A 22,148-nucleotide genomic window follows, 5' to 3' on the forward strand; every position below is an offset into this window, starting at 1 on the left:
ATATATATATATACATATATATATACATATATATATATTTATATATGTATATATATATATATACACATACATACATACATGCATATCCTACCTAGATACATGTTCTACCTATGAAGGTGCTAAAGATACTGAGCTTTTTGTTTTGTTTTAGACACACATATATACATTCCCAAAATATTTTCTCGTAGATATGTATGACTTCTGTCTATATGTGACTGTGGCATTTATCTAGCTCATCAGGAAGCATATGTGGACACACGGAACCCATCCGCCTTCCCCACTCACAGCAAAACTGTGTCTTTTTCTCTGGATGTATTTAAGAAAAGGGTAGAACAGAGTCCCTAGTATGAGCAATATTTGCAGACTCTGTAGAACCAACTGAGGAGACTAAATATCCCCTAAAGATCTGTATCTCTGATGATAAGTAGGACTTGTGCTGAGTTGGATGGAGTCAGAGCAAGAAATATAGGCAGTGCCAAGCTGACTGTTCTAGGCAGGAATCTGTCCTGCAAGGGCAGTTTTGTGTAGGGAGCTCAAAGGCACAGGTAAGTTAGCAGGCCAGCCTGGTACATACAAGTGGACCCCGCCAGTGAGACGCATAGTTGGGGATGAGAAGATCCAGGTGAGGACAGGCCTGAGACATGGGCCTGTCACTCCCTATCATGGATTCCGGTAGCCCCCTTGTGAGCAAGTTTGGTGGTTAAATAGAAAAGACACTGTAGTTATGCAAACATGTTTAAATGATTTTCTGCTTAATTATTGTTAAACTATATATCCTGTTTAATATTTACGAGCATATGGGCTTAGTCCTCAAACATTTTTTTAGTTTTATGTATAAAATTTGAGGTAAAAGAACAGTTGTATATTGGCCAATCAATGATAGTACATCAAAACAATGAAATATTATACAGCCATTAAAATAAGGTTGTGGAAGAATAGCCAGTGACATAGAAAGAAAGGATTGAGGGAAGGGAACAATATAGGCCACACAACAGCCCCTTTTGTGAAAATATGTAAATACATGAATTAAACAGGTAAAGACCGAGGCACATAGACCAAGGCTCTAACAGAAATGTTTTTCTGTTTGTGTGTTTTTTTTTTTTGTTTGTTTTGTTTTTGGTACCGGGGATCAAACTCTGGTCCTTGTGCTTGCGAGGCAGGCGGCGGAACCACTGAGCTAAATCCCTGGCCCTCTAACAGAAATGTTAATGGCGATCATTTTTAAGTGGTAGGGTTGCAGGTAACTTTTATTTTTTTCTTGCTTATGTGTACTTCTTAAATGTTCAGAAAAAGAAAATGGAGTTATTTAATATTACTATTGTTTTGTTACCGGGGATTGAACTCAGGATTTTGCACTTGTGAGGCAGGCGGTGGCACCACTGAGCTAAATCCCCAGCTTTGGACTTACATATTATAGTTAGGAAAACATTTCAGGTTAGTGAAATAATGACAATAGCAGTGCGTTGAATACACAGAGAGGACACTGGCAGAGAAGGCACATGAAGTTCATTGAGAGTGTCAGGTGCTGGACGCTGAACTGCAGCAGGGCTGTGTTACTGCCCTTCACCTGTGTCACGTGATCTTTTAGATAACACAAGATACAGTAGGATTTGTGATCTTACCCAGAGTCACATAGAAGGTAGATAGCAAAGTCTTGTTTTCTATCCTTTTCTATTAGACATTAGCTGTTTTCAGGGCAGTCAGCTCTGCTTTCTTGACCCAGGCAGACACAGTGTACATTTGGAGTTCTGTTCCCTGTGTTCAAGTGGTGTGATTACTCATAAAATAGCAGCGAGTTGGGGGGGCCTTTCTTGTTTTACTGAGTCAGGCCTTATAAGGTAAAGATTCCAGAGCATTTCCCAAGCACTGAATTACCTGGCTACTGGGAGGGACACTGCATCCAATTTTCATCTCATTTTGCAGCCAGTGAAAATTAGATTTCCTGATCTTGCTGAACTCTTCAGATCGAGCAGGCTAATTGAGGAACAGAACTTGGGCCAAACTTGTAGATGCCTCTGAGTTTCCACACTTGCTCAGATATGAGGAGTCGCATGAGAAATCCATGCTGGCCTGGTCCAAATGTGCTCTCAGGCCTCCTTCCAGCTGGGTGTGGGTAAAGGCTTCCAGGGATACAGGAAGCCAAGGATGAGCCCCGTCATTCCCATCTGGTCTGCATGTGAGAAAGCACAGAACGGCACAATTAGGGAACATTCAGTGGAACTTGCAGTTAGAACATGCAAATGGAGAAGTTCCGTGATGTCTGGAAACCACATCCATGCTCTGCCTTGAATCAGTTCCTTCTCAACATTCTACTTAGTTTCTCCTCCTCACTCGAGCAGGTGCTGCTGAAGGACTGGCACCGCTCTCTGACAGCTGGAACTGAGAGACTGAAGCGTGTGATCCATAGGAGCTCAGCTTTGGTCCAAGAGGGGTGTGCACGCACTTGTGTGTGTGTGTGTGTGTGTGTGTGTACTTTATAGTGCAAGTGCAGGAAACAGGCTTCTGTGGGTTTATGGCTCTCCACAGTACTTTCGAGGTGGATTGCTGGTGTCTGTGTGGTCCCGTAGAACGCTCTGGGAACCATCAAGGAAATTTCTGTTTATTGCTCTCTTCGCTTTCCCCAGTTCCCTTTGGGATCTGATCCTGTTACAGGGAGATGATTCTGTTATAGGATATGACCCAGTGAACGGAGGCTACTGAGGAATTTGTCATCCTTACCTTTTTTTTCTTTCTTATGAAAAAATGACATATTTAAAGCCAAAAGAGACTCATAAAAGGAAGGCTCTTAAGGTGGTTCACACGTGAAAATACTCCTGCTTTCATTAGTGTTATGTTACTGAGGGAAAAATCATGTAAAGTTGAAATTCTGCATCTACTTGGAAATTTTAGCCTTGGGGTTTAAATTGTACATCTCTCCTCTCTAGGACTGTAATTTGCACTAATTAGAAACTGAATTCATACTAAACCTAATTTAGCAAGGCAGTTAACATTCTGCAGAAAGAGCCATCAGAAATAAAATCATTTACTAATTAGTTTCATGTGGTACATGAAGTGAAGGACTAGATGTGCTGGGGAGACAGCTTTTGTGTCCTGTTTTCTCTTTGTCAAGTCACTGGTCTGAGGCCTGTGGAGGGATATGCTGATTCTCTCACGCTTGCCATGCCTCTCTGTGAGTGGAGAAAACAGTTATATCCATAGAAGAGGTGAATGCTTCTGAGAAGCATTGCCATCAAGTTAGACAGATCCTAAGTAACTGCATGAGATAAATGGTGCCAGTCACACACTGCTTCCTACTGTTTCCTCCTCCCCAAGCATTTCAGGTCACACCTGAGTAGGAGCAAGTTCCTCCTGTGTCCGTCTCCTGTCCATGGATGCAGGAAGAGGCATGTGTCTGCAGGGGCCCACGGAATGGTGTTCACATGTCTACCTGTGGATCCTGGCACATTTATCTGTGTCCTCTGAGCTTAGTGGGCTCGGGTCTGCCTGGTTCCCATTCCAAGTGTTAACTGAAGGAATGTTCTTCGGCAACAGTGAACTCTCTCTGGGTGAGTGCCCCTTCTGCAGGGCTCCGTGGTGCGGAAGGATCAGGGAGGGGCCCGCAGAATGCCACAGCTTAGCGCTCTCTCACCTGCTGTCTGGCTTTCACTCAGATATAAAAGTCAAACGTCATCTCCTTTAATGCTGTAAGCAAAACCAAAGTTACATAAGTAGAGCATCTTTTCCTTACAAGGTAGCAATCTGCTTACTTCGACAGAGGGTAGTGTTTCTAGGACTTTTCCAGAAAGTTGAACATACTTTAAGGGAGAATCTGATATCTAAAACATAATTTTCAAGTTTGGAGGAAGGTATGGGATTTGGGGAAGACAATAGTATCATCTGTGTCATATTTAATTAAAAACTTTTTGTTAGTGCATGTTTGTAATATGGAATGATTGCATTCATTTTGGGGAGTTGGTAAGTGTGCATAATACATCTTAATCTTTTACTTCCTCTTTCATTCCCATCCCTTCCCCCTTTCTGCTTCTCTTGGTCCCCTTCCTTTTTGCAAAAGATCTGTCTCCCTCTTTGCTATTATGTGTCTTTTATTTTACTCTTTATAGAAGAAGGCAGTATTTAAGCTTGTGTGACTGATTTATTTCACTTAACATTATCATCTCAAGGTGCATATATTTTCTTATAAATGACTCAGATTTATCCTTCTTTATGGTGGAGAAGTACTCCAGTCTGTATACATAACCACATTTCTTTTATTTATTCATCTGTTGATGAACGTGTAGACCTTTTTCAAGATTTAGCTATTATGACTTGTGCTGTTATAAACATGGATGTGCATATAGCCCCATAATATGATGTCTTTAACTCTTTTGGGAAGATACCTAGAAGGGGAATTCCTGGGTCAAATGGAATTTCTATTTTTAGTTTTTTGAGGAATCTTCACACTGCTTTTCATAGTTGTTGTACTAGTTTTCATTCTCACCAACAGTATAGAAGGGTTCCTTATTCCCCGAAGTCTCACTAGCATTTGCGTTCTTAATGATGGCCATTCTTTCTGAGTAAGATGGAATCTTAGTGTTGTTTTAATTTGTATTTCTCTAATGACCAAAGACATTGAACATGTTTTATGTATTCTTTGGCATTTGTACTTCTTCTTTTGAGAATTGTCTGTTCCTTTCACGTGTCAATTTTTTTTATTGAATCTTTTTATTTTAGGGGGTCTATTACTTTTGTGTACTTTCTATATTCTAGATATTAGTCTGAAGAATAACTGAAGAATATCTGAAGAATAACTGGCAGAATTTTTCCCCCACTTTGTAGGTTGTTTCTTTAGTTTGTTTCCTTTGCTGGGTAGAAGGATTTTAACTTAATAGAATGTCATTTGTTGATTCTTGATGTTATTTCTGACACAATTGGGGTTCTGTTCAGAAAGTCCTTGCCTCAGGACGTGTCTTCAAGAGTTTTACTTATTTTATTGTCTAGCTGATTTTTTAACATTTAGATTTTTGACCCATTTTGATTTTATTTTAGTATATAGTAAGAGATATGGGTCTAAATTCAATCTTCTGCCTCTGGACATTGTTTTCCCAGCACGATTTGTTAAAGAGGTTATCTTTCCTCTAGTGTGTGTTTTTGGCCCCTTTGTAAAAAAGATTAGAGAACTGAATATGCCTGGGTTGTTTCTCCATCATTTTCTCTTCCATTTATCTGCATGCCTGTTTTTGTACCAGCCACCATCCTGTTTTTATGACTCCAGTTTTGTAGTATAACTTGAAATATGATACTGTGAGGCCTCCTGCTTTCTCTTGTTGCCCAGTATTGTTTTTGTAATTCTGGGTCTCATGGTTCCATGTAAGTTTTGGTATTTTTTTTCCCTTGTTCTGTGAGGAATGCCTTAGTGTTTTGATTGGGATTGTATTAAATCTGTATCAGCTTTGGAAGCAGGGCCTTTTTGACCAGTGGTTCCGCCCATCTAGGAACAGAAGATATCTTTCCATTTTCTGATATCCTCTTCCATATCCCTTTTCAGAGCTCAGTAGTCTTCCTTAGAGGTCTTTCACTTCCTTTGTTAGAGTGAGTCCTATTTAATTATTTTCTTGATGCTATTGTGAATGGTGTTACTTTACTAATTTCATTCTTAATACAAACCCATTTTAAGTGAATTTTTGTAACTCTGTATCCTTTTGTCTTTGTCTTTGGGGCTTTTCTTGCACCTCAGAGAAGTTGCATGGTTCATGCTGTGTCAGGGTTAGAACCAAGGTGATGCATATCCATGTCTTTCACTATAACTTCATGTTGTGTAGGCTTCTTTATACAGCAGGGTCTCTAAGAACTATTTCCTTTATCAGTAACTAGAGATCTTAAAAGCCACGCTTTTTCTGATAACATTTGCCTGGGGCTGATTGGGAGAGGGAAAGTTAACAGAAGAGGAAAAAAGATAGACACACAGAGGAGAAAATGATATGAAGACAGAGATTGGAGTGATGCGGCCCTGAGGCCAGAAACACACGGATACAGCAGAAAGGGAAGGAGACAAGCGGGACCCTTCCCTTGAGCCTTCGGAGGATGCACAGCCCTGCTGACATCTTGATTTTGGACTTTTGTCTTCAGAACTAAAGTAAATAAAAATTTTGCTGTTTTCCACACAAAGTTGATGACAATTTGCTATGGCAGCCTTAGTAAATAAATATGGATTTTGTATTAGTTTACAGGTTTTGTATTAATTTCCCAGGGATACCATAAGAAATTACCACCATCCTGGTGGCTTTGAACAACAGAAATTTATTGTTGCATAGTTCTGGAGACCATAATTTAAAATCCCGGTGTGGGCAGGGCCACGCTCCTTGGAGACTCGAGGGGAGAATCTGTTCCTTGCCTCTTCCAGCTTTTGGTGGCTGTCAGCATTCCTGGGCTTCCTGGGCTTCTGGCCACATTAATCTCTGCCTCTGTCTGTAGCTGGCTCTCTCTCTGCGTGTCTTCTTTAGCGTACATCAACTCTAGTATGTACACAGTGCTGCCCCTTTTGTGAAAAAACTAATCTAAAGTAATCAGCTTGTGATCAGGTCACTGACTGGATTACTCTGGGAAACCGTGCCAAACTAGGGGCTTAGTGTTGGTCTCTGCTGCTGGCAGATAGGACTCTCAGCAGCAGCCATAGTCGGGGTGGCCTTGGTGAGTGTGAGTCCATGTTGCTGAGCCCATGCATAGCCTCCCGCTGTGCTGCCATGGCCTCTCTGCTCAGGAGCAAATGGGACAGTTGACGGGGAGCCTGGGGAAGGAGGCTGAATGGTATCCCCAGAGTGGGTCATCTTACCAGCTTGATTATTCAGATCCCCTTCTGCTGAGGTTACCTTTTGTGGACTGTTCACATGGGACAAGGAATAGCTTCATGAATTTCTGTGTCTAACCTTAGAAACCCCATTGCATACCTTCCTGTCTCTCCTCCAGTCTCATCCCCCCACAGCTGGAGTTATGGATGGTGTCCAGCACTACCTCATTTTTTTAGTACTGATGGTTAGTGAGAAGGTCTCGTCTAGATATAATTTCTAGATATCTAGAATTTAATCTTTAGTTTTTTAATTCTAATTTTTAAAATAGTTAAGCTGTTATGTACTGTTTGTAGTACATAATGATTACATTCGTTGTGGGGAGTGGGTACATGTACATAACATCTTAAATCTTTTTACATCTCCTTTCCCTCCCTTCTCCCTGCTAATATTTTTTTTCCTCATTGAGTTTATTGGTACATTTAGGTATACAGTACAGTTACATTCAATATTGGGATCTTGTACTTTTATATGACAGGTCTTGGTTCTCATTTTTTCCCCTTGTCCCTGCCCTCCCTTCACCCCCTTCTCCCCTCCCCATTTACAAACACTTTATTTCCATTTTCTCCTATTTTTTCACTTATTAGCTTTCCCCTATACTTCCCACTTTCCCTAAACCTTTAGCCCTTTTCTTCCTATTTCATGTTGTCAGTTATCTCATTGGGATCTTATGTACTATTGTAGTTTTTTACACCAGAGAAACTATTTGGTATTTGCACATGTGACTTATTTATTTTACTTAGGAGTATATCCTCAGTTTGTATCCATTTTCCTATGAATGAATCTAATTTCTCATTCTTTATGGCTGAATAGTATTCCATTTTATAGAAAAACCACATCTTCTTTATCCAGTTTCCAATTGATGGGCAAATGGGCTGTTTCCAAGTTTTAGCTATTACAAACTGTGCCGCTATAAACATAGGTGCGCATATATCACTGTGATGTGATTCTTTTAATTCTTTTGGAAAGATACCCAGCAGAGGGATGGCTGGGTCAAATGGAACCTCTAGTTCCAGCTGTTTGAGGTATCTCCATATTGATTTCCATAGTGGTTGCACCAGTCTACACTCCCACCAACAATGGAGAAGGGTTCCTTTCTCCCCACAACCCTGCCAACATTTGTTATTGTGTGATTTCTTGATAGCAGCCATTCTTTGTGGGGTGAGGTGGAATCTCAGTTTTGTTTTCATCTGCATCTCTCGAATGACCGGTGATGTGGAACATTTTTAATATATGTACTTGCTGTTTTTACTTTTGTCTGAGAAATGTCTGTTCCTTCCTAATATTTTTTTTAATCCTCCAATTATAATGAACCTATTTCAGATTGAAATTTTATTCAAGTGTGATTACTCACCTTAACTTTCTTAAACAGAGTAGGTTTACCTTTCCAAAACAAGAAATAACAAATTTAGCGACATAAAAATTCATAATCTCTCTTACTTAGCAGATCAACTGTACATATTTATTTCTGTATTTTAACAAGTCCTTGCTCAAAGTGTATATAATTTTCTGTTGTTGTAAGAGCATACAAATAATTTTTTCTACATTTTTAATTTAATTTTAAAGCATTGTCTCTGTTTCTTTCTTACCACTTAAGAAAATATAGATTGTACAGCCCACAAACCTGAATTTTTATTGCCTTAAGAGCAATTTGAAGTCATTTTTACTCACAAATTAGTGACGTGGGCAGAGACTGCATTTTTAGTAATCACCAGTGCAGAAAATATCTTTGTTTATGCTTTTCCCCCTGTAAGGATTACTTCTGTAAGAATAATTCTGAAAAATGGGAGATACAGAAAAGTATGAATCAAAGTTAAGAATATTTTTAGATTCCTAACTCTCCAGACATTGAGGGCAGTGGCTAAATGATATTTATTGCTATGTTGGCAGGACTTTCTATATTGCCTATTGCATGGTAAGTACTCTGTAAAATGAACTGAATGACCATATAAACTTTAATGAGTATATGGAAAATAATTTGTTATGGCTGTGGATAGTGAGTGTTACCATTGTCCTTTGTCATTCTTGGCACCACTACCTATCAAATTATTAAAGATAGAAAGCTGGAGTTATTCTTGACATTTTTCCTTATTGCTCCCATATTAGCCACTAATTTCTGGCTTAAAACAGCAACATGTATTTATTATCCATCACACTTTCTCTGAGAGGCTTGGGGACTCTTATGAGGTCACAGTCACGTGTTAGTAGGGGTTTTATCATGTGAACAATTGATGGGGACTTGAGCACCATTGGAAAAGGACTCACTGATGAGGCTGGCATTGGTGCTTGCTGTTGGTAGGAGACCTCCTCGGACTCTTAGAGGCCTCTACACAGGCCTGCTTAAGGTCTTCATGGTGTGGCAGCTCTCCTATGGCTTCTCCCATAATGAGTGGTCCAAGAGAGCAGTCCAAGAAGCCATGTTGGAGGCTGTGTAATGTAGCTTCTCTCTTCCATATTTTATTTCACTTGCACATTCCTTAATATATATAGATATAGATACAGATACAGCTATATCTGGGGGGCAATATTGGTGCCAGGGTGACTGCTGTTGGGCTTGAGGATAGAGCTTGCTGTGGCTTGTGGGCTACATCAGTCTTTCTCAAGTGACTTGTCTGGGAAGAGAGAAGGGGCCTTACTGAAAGGCAGGTTCCTATTCAGTAGATCTTGAGTGGGCCTTGAGGTGATACATTTCTACCACATGGGCTGATGATGCCCACCCTGCAGGACCTGTGAGTCACAGGGGGCCTAGAAGCCAGCTTGGTAGTGCACTGGAATCACCTGTGCCACTTTAAAGACCACACATAGCTGGATCTCACCTGGATATTGGAATTTAATTAGTCTAGAATGCAGTTTGATTATTGGGCTTAAAAAAGCTTCACATGTAATTCTAACTTGTAGAAAGCATTGAGGAGCCACTGGATTAGATGACTGAAAACTTGTTTTAAAACAAAATGAAACAAATAATGCTCTTCAGGGCTGTGTTGCTGACTTATTCAAAAGCCAGTTTTGTAGCTACAGAATGAGTCTGGCCATAGCCACGAATAGACCTCCAGAGTTCTCCTTTGCATGACTGGATAATTTTGTCATTGTCCTCAGCACATGTTGTCACATAGTGGTAGAAAGAGAATTCCTAACTGTCTTAGTTACTTTTCTCATTACTGAGACAAAATACTCAACACTCACAAGTTAAGGGAGGAAAGGTTTATTTGGCTTATGGTTTGTGGAGATTTCAGTCTATAGCTGGCTGGTTCTAAGGCAGGGGCCCCATGGCAGAGGGGCATCACAGAGAAGAAACAGTTCATGGCGCCCAGAAGGAAGCAAGAGAAGCAAATCCTAGTACCCTTGAGCCTAGCATTGCACCATGAATCAACCCCAGCATCACACACCCTAGATCTAGTCACCTCTGAAAAAGCCCCACCTATGACTTCATGAGGCTGTGGGGGCACATCTAAACACAAGCCATAGCACTATCTAAAGGCACAGTAAAAATATGAAGAGGATGCTGTTAGCCAGGCCTCTTGCTGTGTGAGCTTGCTCCTAGGCCCAGGAAACTGGAGAAGCAGAGTAGTAGTATTTTTCTTTATCCTTGAAATTTCTGGTATGTTCACATGCATAGTTATGAGTGAGGCCCAACGTAAGAACTTGTGTGGTTCAAGGAAAACCCTTGATCATCAAAAACAGGAGTTTCAGACGACTGAAGATCAATGAACCATGTCCTACTTGTATGCTAATAATGGCCTACTAGAAATAAATGCCTCAAATAGTCTTGGAGACATTGGACAGAGCAGACAAAGCCTGAGCTCCTTCTTTCCTTTCCCTCTTCTCTCTCTCTCTCTCTGTCTCTCTCTCTCTTTTTTTTTTTTTGGTAGCAGGGATCAACCTCTTCTCTTAACTAAAGCCCACCCAGTTCCTTTGGCCAAGTGATCGATTATATATTGACGGAACCTGGGACACTTTCCTGTTGAGAAGCCTTCAATTCCAGGTTACTTGGATTGATTTTGGTGTGTTTCTTGACGGTTTAGATTGGGCGACTGATTATTGGACAGAATGGCATCTTGTCAACACCTGCAGTTTCCTGCATTATTAGGAAGATCAAGGCAGCTGGTGGAATCATTCTAACAGCGAGCCACTGTCCTGGAGGACCGGGCGGAGAGTTTGGAGTGAAGTTTAATGTTGCCAATGGAGGTATGTGGTTCAGAAAATGCCTCAATCACAATTTCATTCCTACTATGTTATCACAGTTTTATGATGACCCTCTTATGGTAGACAAGCCAGGCAGAGAGGAAGGAATTGGCTCAGAAGAATCCAGAAAGTTGTCCAAAGTGATGAGATAGGAAAGTAGCCTAACAGGCTCTCAGACCCATTTGGTTGGTCTCTTGGTCTCTTGAGCTCTTCTGAGAAATGATTGAATAGTTAATGCTTAACTGATAGGTGAGGGCTTGAGGTTTTAAATTTGGTACATACCCAGAAGGTCATTTGGGCCATTTCTCTCATTTTACAGATAAACAAATCAAAGCCCTGAAAGGCTGAGTGGCTGTAGAAGGTCACATGGTGGCTCAAAGAAAGACATAACTTTTAGCCTAAGCCCTGGGCTTGCTTTTTTATAGTGTCAGGTTTCACTGAAATACACAGAATTACTTCATATTTTTATCAATTTGTACTAGTAAGGCTGAGACATATGCATAAGGGTGAATCTCTTTAAAAAATTGAATATAACACAAAACAGAGAGAAAAATAAGTGGATACCATGTATCCAATACCTCTTTTCCATTTTGCTAATCTTTTTTTCTGAAGCAATTTCAGGAAAAATTCAGCATGTAGACATTTCGTAGCTAAACATTTGGGTATGTATCTCTGAAAAGGAAAGGCATATTCCTGCATAACTTCAGTAACACGTCTAACAAAAATAACACTGATTTTCTCATCTGAAATATAATCGGTAGTCAAATTATCCTGCTGATCTTTAATATTTTGTTTATAGCTGTTGTATTTGAGTAAGGATGTACCTCCAATTCGTATTTGTTTGCTAAGACTCAAACTCTTTTAAACAGCAATGCTGACTTTGAGCGTTTATGTTGGTATGAGCTGAGTTTTGAGCAGCAACAATTATCATTATAAATCATCCCTGGTCCCAGGTGAAACATATTCTGAAAAGGAGTTTATCATCTCCCCCTCCTCACAGCTAATTTGCATTTCACTCAACTAATAAATTTTATTCATGTTGAATGTTAAACATACTCCATAAGCAAATAAATAGCCAAGGCTGTATGTTAGAGGAAGGAAAGAGATTTATACAGCTCACAGTTTGGGAGGCTCAAAGTCCAAGATCAGTGGCTTCGTCTCTTCACTCTCTGGTGAAAGCCTTCTGGCAACCGCAGAAGATGGTGGATGGTGGATGGCACCATGGTGCAAAGAAAAGAGAGAGAACAGTCAGCCTCATTGTGAGAGAGGAAATCGAAGTACCAAGGCTTGCGTTTTTATGATAACTTGCTGTCTCAGGAAGTAACGAGGGGCCCATAAGAACTACATTTTCCTTCCAGGGGTGGTACCCTCAATAGCCTCACCATCTTCCACTAGGTTAAAGGCTCTTCCTCTTCAGCTTCCCTACACTGGGGCTAAAGCTTCTAGCAATGAACCTTTGGGGGACCCATCACACTATATCCAAATCAAAGCAATTTCTATGCACATTTTGTAGACAGAATAGCAGGAAGGTATGAAATCTAAGTCAGACCTTCGATGTGGGCTGAGGGTTACACTTATCACTCAGCCTTTACCCATCTTGAAGATCATTTAACATTTAGTTGTTTACATCCGTATGTCATAGAATTATTAATGAAATTAACATTCCTCATGGCATAGAGAGTTTCAGTTTTTTTTCCTACTCAGTGTAAGATAAGTTCTTCTAACGTCCTTCTTCTGAAGTTGCAGGCATTCATCTCTGGTGATTGTGTGTTATAAAAATACATCTTAGGGATGAAGGACTGAGTGTCTGTCCTATAGGCACAGAGACATGGGACACATCTGGAGTTGTGTTGCTTTTAAAATATGCTTAGAGGACAGGAACATTCACGGCATATTTTTAAGTAGAAAGGAAGATGATAAGTGTTGAGGAGAAATAGAAACAGTGGAAATGCTAATGCTTTAAATACTTACAATAGGTTGGTAACCACGCTCAGCACTTTTCACACATTATCGCATTTAATGCTCATAACAAACTGATGAAGTAAATGAGGAATAAGGTGATTGAAAGCTTGACCAGTATCACATGGTTAGTATAGTGTGGAGCTAATTTACAGCCCAAGTCTCAGAAAAGGGTCAGAACTTTTACAGAAGAATGCAAAGATGAGTACAAATGTAATTTCAAAGGGTATAGAAGTTTTGGGAAATAGTTGCCTATGGCTGTTCAAAAAGTATTAAGAAGTGTTCCTTGCTAAGACAATGGGACAAGACTAGAGAAGGAACTTGGGGTAAATGGAGATATTTTGCAAAAGGTACTCGGGGGACCAAATCACTGAATTGTCAACTTCTTTTTGGCACCAGGGATTGAAGTCGGGGCCTTGTGCTTGCAAGGCAGGCGGTGGAACCACTGAGCTAAATCCCCGGCCTTCAATTTAACTTTTTAAGGAAATGTGTCAAATATTTTTAGTCAATACCCATTTTAAAAACTTAGGAGTGCAATGCTGGCGAGCGTTTTAGAGCTTTCAGTGATAACAAACAGCTGACTGCAGCACGTGTGCCAAAGGTTTGCCACCCCTGGGTTAAAGAGTGAATTGTGGAAAATAATAAACTTACCTGGTTACACTCCTGCATCAACTAGGCAGCTGAGCTGGGAGTAGAAATTATATTTTCTTTTTTTAGGTACACTTCGGAAACTGGTTTAAATCTTGAATCCTGCACTTCTGTCAAGTGAATTTCCTGTTTGTGTCTCATAGTCTGAATAAAGCTGATTACATAACCAGGTCTCCCTAACAAGTGTGAAACTATTTTTAGGAGAGATGTATCACTGCTCAGAAGTGGATTAAAACAAACCAAACGTGTGTGTTCTTAGCCTACATAGAACAGGTGAGGGTGACCAAATTTCCTCCCCAATAGATGAAGGACAGTGTAAGAAACACTCAGGCTAATTATATTGTGTATCTTTCATTGTTTAGAGAAGGAATGAAGAAGGATGGTAACATTTCTCTGATTGAAATTCCTGAGACTTAAAAAAAATGCATTTTGGGTGTTCATATTTTAGGTCCAGCCCCAGATGTTGTCTCAGACAAAATATATCAGATCAGCAAAACTATCGAGGAATACGCCATTTGTCCTGATCTTCGAATTGACCTATCTCGGCTAGGAAGACAAGAATTTGACCTGGAGAACAAATTCAAACCATTCAGAGGTAATAGAGAGGTCAGATATATTTTGAAGAAGTCAGAACAACTCCATGGATGGGGTGCCTTCCAAGGGGCCTATATGGTGGAGTCCAGGGGTTGTGAGTGGCGTGGGGTCTTTGGGTTGATAATGGCCAGTGGTATTCACAAGGAAGTGCCGTCATAGAACTTACTGAACTATCACTCTGATGGGTGACTTTAAAAAATAGGTGGAATCTGTATTTGATACAGAAAGAAATGGGTGCAACCAAATATTTATATGTGGATACTTTCAAAAAATCACTTCCCAAACTCCCGGTCATTTTCAACATAGGAAAAATTTTATGGTTGATTTCATTATAATATTCCTGGAGTAGACCATGAGTTTCAAAAATTTGTCTTTGATTTTCTAAGCAATTAAAGTGAACATGCTGAAATGCCTTAGTTAAGAAGAGTGCTAACAAGTCAGTCAATGGAGTTATTAAAATTCCAAGAGGATTTTTTTTTTTTTTTTTTAAGGCCAAAGCATGTGATTCAGCTTAATATAACACACTTTTTTTTTTTTTTTTGGTGTCAGGGATCGATCTCAGGACCTTGTGCTTGTGAGGCACGTGGCAGAAACTGAGCTAAATTACCAGCCCAACACACAATTATTGATCACCATCTTTGTATCAAGCATTAAATTAGGAGATTTTACAAAGGAATTGAGTAACTGCCAAATGTATTTAAACAAGTGGTTCAAGAACTAAAGAACCAGAATGAAATTGTTTTAGTGCCCCTACAAGTTTGAATACAGTTTGTGTTAAAATGGTGTCCTTATTATGCAAGTAATTTAACTTGGCTGTAAAGATAAAATACTTGGTTCATGGCCACATGATATTTAATGACAAAAAAAACCCCTTAAAATGTGTTGGGCCAGTGTAGCCAAATCTTTCTTGAAAAATCTTAAGCCAGTTGTTCACTCAGATCGTGAGCAGAATTTATTGAAAGCCACAGATCCTCCCTGGAGGGACCAGTGCCTGCTTTATTAACCTCGTTGGGAGCGTGCCCATGCACATGTGTGCACACACATGGAGGGCTAGACAATGGAAGACGGGACGTGTTAAATTAAACAGAACGCTTCACATATGCTTGACTACATGTGTTGGAAGGACTAGGCTGTAAGAGAGCTGAGAAATACCAGGCATTTCAATCAGGAAAAAGGTTTCTTTCCTTTCTCTGTTTGTTGTCTTCACATTATTTATAGCTGCCCAAGAGACCTGCATCTTGGTGCTTAGATTCAGGCTTAGATTACTGCAGCCACTTTGCTAGTTGGATTACTTCTTCAAATGCTGCTGATAACCAGGAGGTGGGTGGAGGGATTCCTTGGCTCCCAAGGAGATAATCAGTTAGATAATTTATGTGCTATGTTCTTGCTGTTTCAGGTGTTGCGCAAAGCTTGAGTTAATTGGAAACAAATCAGTCCTTGGCATTTCACCTTAAAATGTCATGAGCATGAACTATTTGATGTAAAGTTTCAATTTATGTGGACTTCTGGCTTCCTTGTTTTTCACCTTTCTGCTTGGAACTGTGTGCTGTCTGTAATAAATACCAAATGTTTTTTGGAAAGTAGTTCAGTAATTAAAGAATCTGAATGAAATTACCAAAACTATTATCCTAAATTAGTGACTAAAACTTCTAAAGTACTTGGGACCTGATGTTTTATTTATTGTTATTATTATTATTATTATTATTATTTGCATTATTGGGGATTGAATCCAGGGCCTTTGCTACACCCTAACCCCTATTTTATTTTGCGGCAGAATCTCGCTAAGTCACTCAGGCTAGGCTCAAACTCAAAATCCTCTTGTCTTAGCCTCTCAGAGTGCTGAGTTTACTTACAGGTGTGTGCTGTGATGCCTGGTATAATATTTTATAGATTAATGTTTACTGTGGTAAAATATATATAAAACATAAATTCTTAATAGTATACAATGAAGCACTTTAACTATGTTGGTGTACAGTTCATGTGGATTAATTTTTAACTATTTTCTAGATTAATATCCCTTTCATTTAAAAAGATAACTAAAAATAGTCTGTATTCCTTAAAAAGCAATAACATTAAATAGAATGGATGAATTTTCATTCCCCTGGAGTGTAATGATTTAACTGTAAGGAAAAGTATTTTTAGTTGTACATCAAACAAGATGAAGGAATAATTTTATGTGTTAAAATCTCATCCACTAAATATTACATCTGGATGTACTGAAAATTATTGAAAGTGGATTGATTGGTAATATCTTTAGGGCTTGTTTAAGCATTTCATGGCTTCAAAGTAGTATGTATTTAAAAAAATTTGAAAAAGCAATATATATAAATTTAAAAATTGAAATAAAACAAAGCTTTAAAAATTTAATTGATAGCAAGACAAAATTTTAGTTTCTAAAAAGTCAAATAGTTACTACTTCTAGGAAAATTACTTTCTGAGCAGGTGTACCAATTAACACATTTGAAGAATGTGATGTATTCTGTTAAATAAATGAAAAATACTTATTTTGAATTCTTGGTAATGAAGTGGTAGCAGACACTGGAGAATATTTTTGTTTGATGAAGATTTTCAGATATTTGGCCTAGTCCTGGAAATTGGATACCAGGCGGTTACAAAATAGATTTCATGCAAATTCAGAAATACTGTATAGCTTTTGTCACTAATTATGCACTTGGATCTGATGGGCATTTTGGCATTTTGAAAATAGAGGTCCCTGTGGAGGCTGCTTCTTTCTTCTTTCTTCTTTTGACCAGCTGAGTCATTTTTTGGCAGTGCCCCACACACATCTGGGTGTGCCAACATGCCTGGTTGCGTTGCTGTGTGTGCATTTTGGGGTGGTGGTGGAAAGAAGGGGGTACAGGCATGGCATGGCATATTTTAATATTATTTTATATGGTTAATTTTTCATTTAAAAATTTATAACTTGATATTACTTTTACCCATTGATCAAAAAATGTGTAGTATCTTGGTTGTGTTTCATTTGTGATTTTTGTTTTTAAATGAATGCTTTACTTCCCAGGAAATGTGTGGGGTTATGATGGACTTGTGCTCGGAATTTCATGCCATTAGATAGTGATTCATTTTGCACTTTTCTAAGTCTTTCCCCTATCTGTGGTCCCTGACATTCCTGTTCGTTTTCCTGTTGTCAGTGGAGATTGTGGACCCTGTGGATATCTATCTCAATCTCCTTCGGACCATCTTCGACTTTAATGCCATCAAGGGTTTGCTGACTGGGCCCAGCCAGCTGAAGATCCGCATTGATGCAATGCATGGAGGTGAGCTCATGGTTTGCCACACTTTGCTGGGAAAGAAACGTTAAGGAGAACTCTCCATGTGTTGGGTTTCTGAGACTATGAAGAAGGATAGATTCATGGGTACACACTTTGTATATCTTCAGATATTTGTAATGATTTGGGAAACTACAGGACTTTAATGTCTTTCTTTTGGTATGAATGGAAATAAAAATTGAACAAATGAATTTGAGACTATGCTATGGGAGTATGGATTAAAACTGTATTTTTTTTTAATCACAATTTGCACCATAACTTATAGTCCAGTAATTCAAACAAAGTTTGTTATAAAACTAATACATTCCCCACCTGCTTTCTTTTTCCAGTTTCCTATTTTCTAGAGTCAATCTTTTCCAACTTTAAAAAAACCATTTATTTTAGTTTGTATCTCCCTATCAGTAAATACTACAAATATACATCTCTTTATTGATATTCTAGTTTTAAGCATTATCAAATTCATACTATAAAAGTTTCTTTTGTAGACTCTATAGTCACACCCCTCCTTCTGCCCAGCTCTGGCAGTTATTTATCTGCTTTCCACTTTCATAGTTTGGCCTGTTGCAGAAAACTATATAAATGGGGATATAAATTTTGTTTTTAAGATACATTCATGCTGTTATATGTATCCATTATCATTCCTGCTTCATAGTATTCCATCATGTTGTTGTACCACAGTTTTTCCATTTGCTAATTGATGGAAATGACGTCGCCCCAGTTTGTGGTTATTACAAATAAAGCTGCTATGAATACTCACGAACAAGTCTTTATGGGAACATATTTTTCCATTTGACTTGGCTAAGTATCTAGGAGGGTTTTACTGAGTAAGATGACAAGTGTAGTTCTAACTATATAAGAAACTGTCAAGTTGTTTTTCCAAAGTAGCTATGTCATTTATGCTACCCATAGTGTATAAGGTCTTAGTTTCTCTGTGTCTTGGCCAACATCTGAAGTGTTAGTCGGTCATTACCATAACAAAATATTCAATAAAGTCAACTTAAAGGAGGAAAGGTTTCTTTTGGCTGATGGTTGCAGTCCGTGAGCAGCTGGCTCCATTGCTTTTGGTCTGTGGTCAGGCAGAAATACCGGAGCACAAGAACATAGTGGAGGAAAGCTCTTCATTTCACAGAACAGAAAAGTGAAAAGAGGCTGCTGTGGCAGGCTTGTTTTTGTTCCTTCTAGGCATCTGCCCTATTGACTAGTGCCACCCACATTCAGGGAAAGTCTCTTGTAGGTTTGTTGTCCCATGTGCCTATCATCTCTGGAGTCCCTCTCACAGATACACCTAGAAGTGTGCTTTACCGATTTCCTGGGTGTTGGCAGGATTAACAATCATCCCTGGTATTGTCAGGCTTTTCAATTGCAGGCATTTTTCTCTGTCTCCTTAGTGTCTGTGAAGATGTTACTGATACAGTTTTTTAAAGTTTTTGCCTCCCTACAGGAATAAGTTCCTTTTTCTCTAGTTTTCTTTTTGCTTGGTCTGATGTCGTGTTGAGTGTATTCTTCAAAATTTGAGTGATCCTTGAATACATGGCATGTTTAAGATTGAGGCACTAAAAAATCCGTAGGGAGCTCTGAGCCCATGGGTCTTATCTTCCATGAGCTTTCTTCTAAGGGTTTTGGATTGAAAGTATTGTTCTCTCCTGTTGTACTTATCATACTCTCCAGAAAAAGGTCTTTCAGTTTCTTACCTTAGTAGTATCTGGCTTAGAGAAAACACAGCTCCTTTTTAGTTTTGGCTGCTTAGAGAAAACACAGCTCCTTTTTAGTTTTTAGTTTGAACAGTATTTCTGGGATTGAGCCTCATTGCCTGGCTTGTATTATACATCCATCTGCGATTCAGTCATTCTGGTTGGGGAATATAGGTCACGTATTGGCCAGACCCAGGTCAACTACTCAGCCTTTCAGGCAGTGGCATTTAGCCACACCCAGATCTTTTGAACTGTCTTGGGAAAGGAAGTGGTTTTCAAAAACACCCCTCAAATACTGCTTCTAGAGGAAGAAAAGTGGGTGCTGGACAGGCAAAATCAAGAGGTGTTTACTATTTGAGAACTGTTTTATATTGGAAAATAAATGAAGACAGTACTTTACATATAATTCAGCGAACAGGCTTATATGGTGGTCTGTAAATGTGCTGTATGATCTAATTTAGGCTCTGTTCCCTTGCTCCTAATGTTCCTTCTATTTGGATGGCCTCCTCAGTCTCTACCCCGTACAAGATCTGTATTCTTCTTCCTTCAAGTACCCTCAGAAATGCTGTTTCCTCCTGGAAGTTTTACCTGTGGCCATTTCTTCTCTTAAACCATAGATGAAATCATTCCACAGGTGTGCATTAGGTGGCACTTCTCTTTTATTTGTTTGTTTTTGTTTTCATTGTTTTGAGACATGGTCTTGCTGTGGAGTTCAGGCTTGTCCTTGAATTCACTATGTAGCCCAGGCTGGCCTCAAACTCACAGTGATCCTCCTGCCTCAGCCTCCCAAGTACTGGGATTACAGGTGTGCGCCACCACGCCTAGCTTTTATTGTTTGTTTGTTTTTTGAAGAAAGGTCTCACTGTGTAGCCCAGGCTGGCCTTGGACTCAGGGCGATCCCTCCTGCTCCAGCTGGCACCTCTTGTTTAGTCTTATTGTTCCCGTCACTCATCTGTAGATTAGGGTCAACCCTCTACTAGAATAAGGGCCCCAGAACTTAGAAACTATGTGCAATATGATCCCTACAAGGCGCATCTGTCTATGCAGTTGAAGTAAGGCTCTTTAGCCCTTGTTTTGCAAAATGTGCTTAGTTTACAGTATACGATGCTTTAGTGGTTTTTAGAGTTTAATTATACACTGATTACACAAAGAGCATTGCTAGAAACATTGAGTGTGCTTGTATACATTCAGCCAAAACATTTAATACATTAAAAGCAGCAGATAATGAATCATTGTAATATGGTTGATTTTTTTTCCCGGAAACATTTTAGAAAACGTTGGGGAGAAAAATTTCATCTAGCTGGGTTCTTGAATATATCTTCTATATGTGAACCCAGTCAAGGGACTGTAGTAGATGTTCAATAAGTAATAGTTGAAATGAAATTATGTTGTGTCTTGAAAAAGCCTGTGGAATTGATTTTTTTCCTTCAGGGCTATTAAATGCTTTCTTGTTCTAACCAGAACAAAATATCCTCTCCCATGATACTTCACATCATTGTATATCTTTTTTTTTTTTTTTTTTTTTTTTTTTTTTTTTTTATAGTTATGGGACCTTATGTAAGAAAAGTTCTGTGTGATGAGCTGGGGGCTCCAGCCAATTCTGCAGTAAACTGTGTTCCCCTGGAGGACTTCGGAGGGCAGCACCCTGACCCAAATCTGACATATGCCACCACCCTTCTGGAAGCCATGAAAGGAGGAGAGTATGGACTTGGAGCTGCATTTGATGCTGATGGAGTAAGTAGGAGAGTTTCCTGTCTGCTGACCTTTCTAGCATATGAGTCAAGCATGGGAAACCACAGAGTTAATGATTGCCTTTGCAGCCCACTTGACTGGGGCCTGGGGCCCTAACTGGCCCTACAGCACTTCTCTTGTTAAATGTCTAAATATTGCAATCCGATAGCCATCGCTGTTCTTAGATTCTGATTAGCATATGTTACAAAGAATTTCTTTTAAAAAACATGTTAATGCAGTAAATCTTTATTTACAGCTGGTTTTGTTGAAAGCACCATATTAAGAAACCAGCTATTTTAGCAGTAACTGCTGTTCTCCATTCAGTTTGGAGGGAAGGAGGAATTAAGTCCGTGAAGGCTCCTGAAGTGTGGAGTAGTCATCCACTTTTCAACAGGTGGAACACATTCCTAGTTGTGTCAAACTTGTGGATGCTTCGTATTCAGGGATTTGTAAGGTTTCCCATGCTCTCTTTGGCCTCTTTCAAATTGTTTCAGGTTGTTTAAATATAAGACGGCAGGGCAGTGGCTTGTGATGGTTATGGGAATGGGCTGCTGGCAGCAGATGCTCCTGCCTGATAATTTTCACACATTCCTTCCCACAGGACCGTTATATGATTCTTGGCCAAAATGGCTTCTTTGTGAGTCCTTCCGACTCCCTGGCCATCATTGCTGCCAACCTCTCTTGCATTCCACATTTCCGTCAGATGGGCGTTCGAGGATTTGGGAGAAGTATGCCGACCAGCACAGCCCTGGACAGGTAAGCAAGAATGCCGCCGTGAAATACTACGAAATACAGCGTTCCCTTGGTTGGTAGCTGGCATTCATCTTCTTTTAACCTACTGGTAGCTTCTTGAAAACATGGGAATTTGGAGACGTGATATGGTGTGCCCGGTAGTCTTGGAGAGTCAGGAGGCCTGAGCTTCATTCTCATTTCTTGTTTGATCTGTGTACCTTTGTTTTCTTAGCTGTGAGATGGGGATAATAACACTATTATCTTTACACGGCTTGTTATGTGGTATGAATAAGGTGACTTGTAAGCACATCTAGCAGTGTACCCGGTAGGTAGCAAACCTTTCGCAAATGCTTAGTAATAGAGCTTACTAAATTTGGAAGTGTTTATAGGTGAAGGGAAAGAGCATGGAGTTGGATGCCATATTATACTACTGTATGTACAAAAATTAATGTACACCGTTATTAACTGTCAGAGCGGATAGGATACTTTACAGGTTTGTGAGA

General features: G+C 39.5%; 1 protein-coding gene across 2 annotated transcripts in view; it reads left to right on the forward strand.

Moving 5' to 3' along the window:
- Pgm5 (phosphoglucomutase 5) overlaps nucleotides 1-22,148 on the forward strand; it is a 174,610-nt gene that overhangs the window by 13,007 nt on the left and 139,455 nt on the right. For both annotated transcript variants that reach the window (XM_010605863.3, XM_010605865.3), the window contains exons 2-6: nucleotides 10,844-11,006; nucleotides 14,059-14,205; nucleotides 17,354-17,479; nucleotides 20,726-20,916; nucleotides 21,515-21,669. In XM_010605863.3, coding sequence (XP_010604165.1) covers nucleotides 10,844-11,006; nucleotides 14,059-14,205; nucleotides 17,354-17,479; nucleotides 20,726-20,916; nucleotides 21,515-21,669 — 782 coding nt within the window. The remainder of the gene's footprint in view (nucleotides 1-10,843; nucleotides 11,007-14,058; nucleotides 14,206-17,353; nucleotides 17,480-20,725; nucleotides 20,917-21,514; nucleotides 21,670-22,148) is intronic.

The sequence above is a fragment of the Fukomys damarensis genome, unplaced genomic scaffold (genome assembly GCF_012274545.1).
Source record: "Fukomys damarensis isolate Sample0158 unplaced genomic scaffold, DMR_v1.0_HiC HiC_scaffold_31, whole genome shotgun sequence".
NCBI lineage: Eukaryota > Metazoa > Chordata > Mammalia > Rodentia > Bathyergidae > Fukomys > Fukomys damarensis.